This window comes from Aptenodytes forsteri, unplaced genomic scaffold, assembly GCF_000699145.1.
Source record: "Aptenodytes forsteri isolate BGI_AS27 unplaced genomic scaffold, ASM69914v1 Scaffold147, whole genome shotgun sequence".
NCBI lineage: Eukaryota > Metazoa > Chordata > Aves > Sphenisciformes > Spheniscidae > Aptenodytes > Aptenodytes forsteri.
The window spans coordinates 879,780-881,105 of record NW_008795320.1 but is presented as its reverse complement, the minus strand read 5'-3'; the positions used below and the strand labels follow the sequence as shown (position 1 = coordinate 881,105).

The 1,326-nt window shown below is 69.7% G+C and overlaps 1 protein-coding gene across 1 annotated transcript in view; it reads right to left on the bottom strand.

Annotated features, from left to right (window-relative positions):
- Positions 1–1,326, bottom strand: part of CILP2 (cartilage intermediate layer protein 2) — a 20,173-nt gene that overhangs the window by 17,406 nt on the left and 1,441 nt on the right. Inside the window, exons 2-4 of the mRNA XM_019472200.1 lie at positions 918–1,016; positions 287–559; positions 108–157 (exon numbers count right to left, since the gene is read on the bottom strand). Of these exons, the coding sequence (XP_019327745.1) occupies positions 108–157; positions 287–559; positions 918–1,016 (422 nt within the window). The remainder of the gene's footprint in view (positions 1–107; positions 158–286; positions 560–917; positions 1,017–1,326) is intronic.

Here is a 1,326-nt window from a genome sequence, read left to right as displayed (position 1 = left end):
GGGGGGGGCTCTGGTGCAGCCGCAGCTCTGGCAGCACTCTGTGGGATGCAGCAGCAGGAGGGGGTGACGAGCAAGGGGTGAGCGCAGCAATGGGTACGGACCCCCACCAAAGTGCCAGCGGGGTCCGGGGAGGGGTGGGATGCGGCGGGGATGCACTCTGTGGGATGCAGCAGCAGGAGGGGGTGACGAGCAAGGGGTGAGCGCAGCAATGGGTACGGACCCCCACCAAAGTGCCAGCGGGGTCCGGGGAGGGGTGGGATGCGGCGGGGATGTCACCCCGCGTCACCCAGCGGGCAGAGGAAGCGGATGTGGTAGTTGGAGCAGGTCTTGCCCCGCGGCTGCTCCTTGTTGATGCAGCGAAAACCCTTCTTGGGACTGACGTGCACCACCTCGCCCACCTCCTCGGGCAGCTCCCACTCGGTCGTGCGGGCCTGGATGGCCACCGGCCGCTCACAGACGCGCCCCCGGTAGTAGAAGCGAATGGCCTCCAGGCTCTCGTAGTCCCCGTCCCCTCCGGGGTGGTCGATGTTGAACCAGGACGTCCACTCGGCTCCTCCGCCTGGGATGGAGCGAGCCCTGAGCACACGGATGGGGAGCAGACCCCCGTCCCTAAGCACCCCGGCGTGCCACTGGGGCTGGGGACAGCTCGGGGACATCGAGGGCTGCATGGACAAAGGACGAGCGGATGAAGCATGTGGGGATGGCGGGCGCTGGGGGATGCGGCGTGGGAGCCTCGGGGTGCACAGGGTGGACACCACATCCTGCTGCAAGGGTCCCATGGGGACGCCACCGTGGGGGGGAGATGGCACCTCCCGGGCTGGCGTGGTGGGCATTGCCCTGTGCAGCCCCTTTGGGGTGTCCCAGCTGCGGGTCCCCAGTGGGATGGTGTCCGGCGGGGGGCTCGGGGACAGCCGTACCTGCCGTGTCCAGGTCGAGGTCTGCCAGGCTGGGGGCTGCTTTCCAGGGCTTCGCCGCCGTGCCGCTCTTGCCTGGCTCCAAGTCGTTCTCCAGGGGCTCTGGGGGAAGCGTGGGGGGAAAGCACCTGGCACGGGGGCACCCTCCCCCCAGGGCACCCAACGGTGCCCAGCCGGTCCCTCGCCGAGCCACGGGCACCAACATCATGCAGCAAAGCTCAGCCAGCGCCGGGATGCACCACGTCCCAGCAGGGATGGGGACCCCCTCCCACCGTGAGCCCCCCCGGCCCCACATCATCAGCTGGGCAAGGGGCTCAGGGCAGGATTTACCGGCTCCACGGGGCCAGGCTGGTGGTGTCATCGTCCGGGGCGGCTGAGGACGGGCTGCAGCCTCCCGGCCATCCAGGGATGG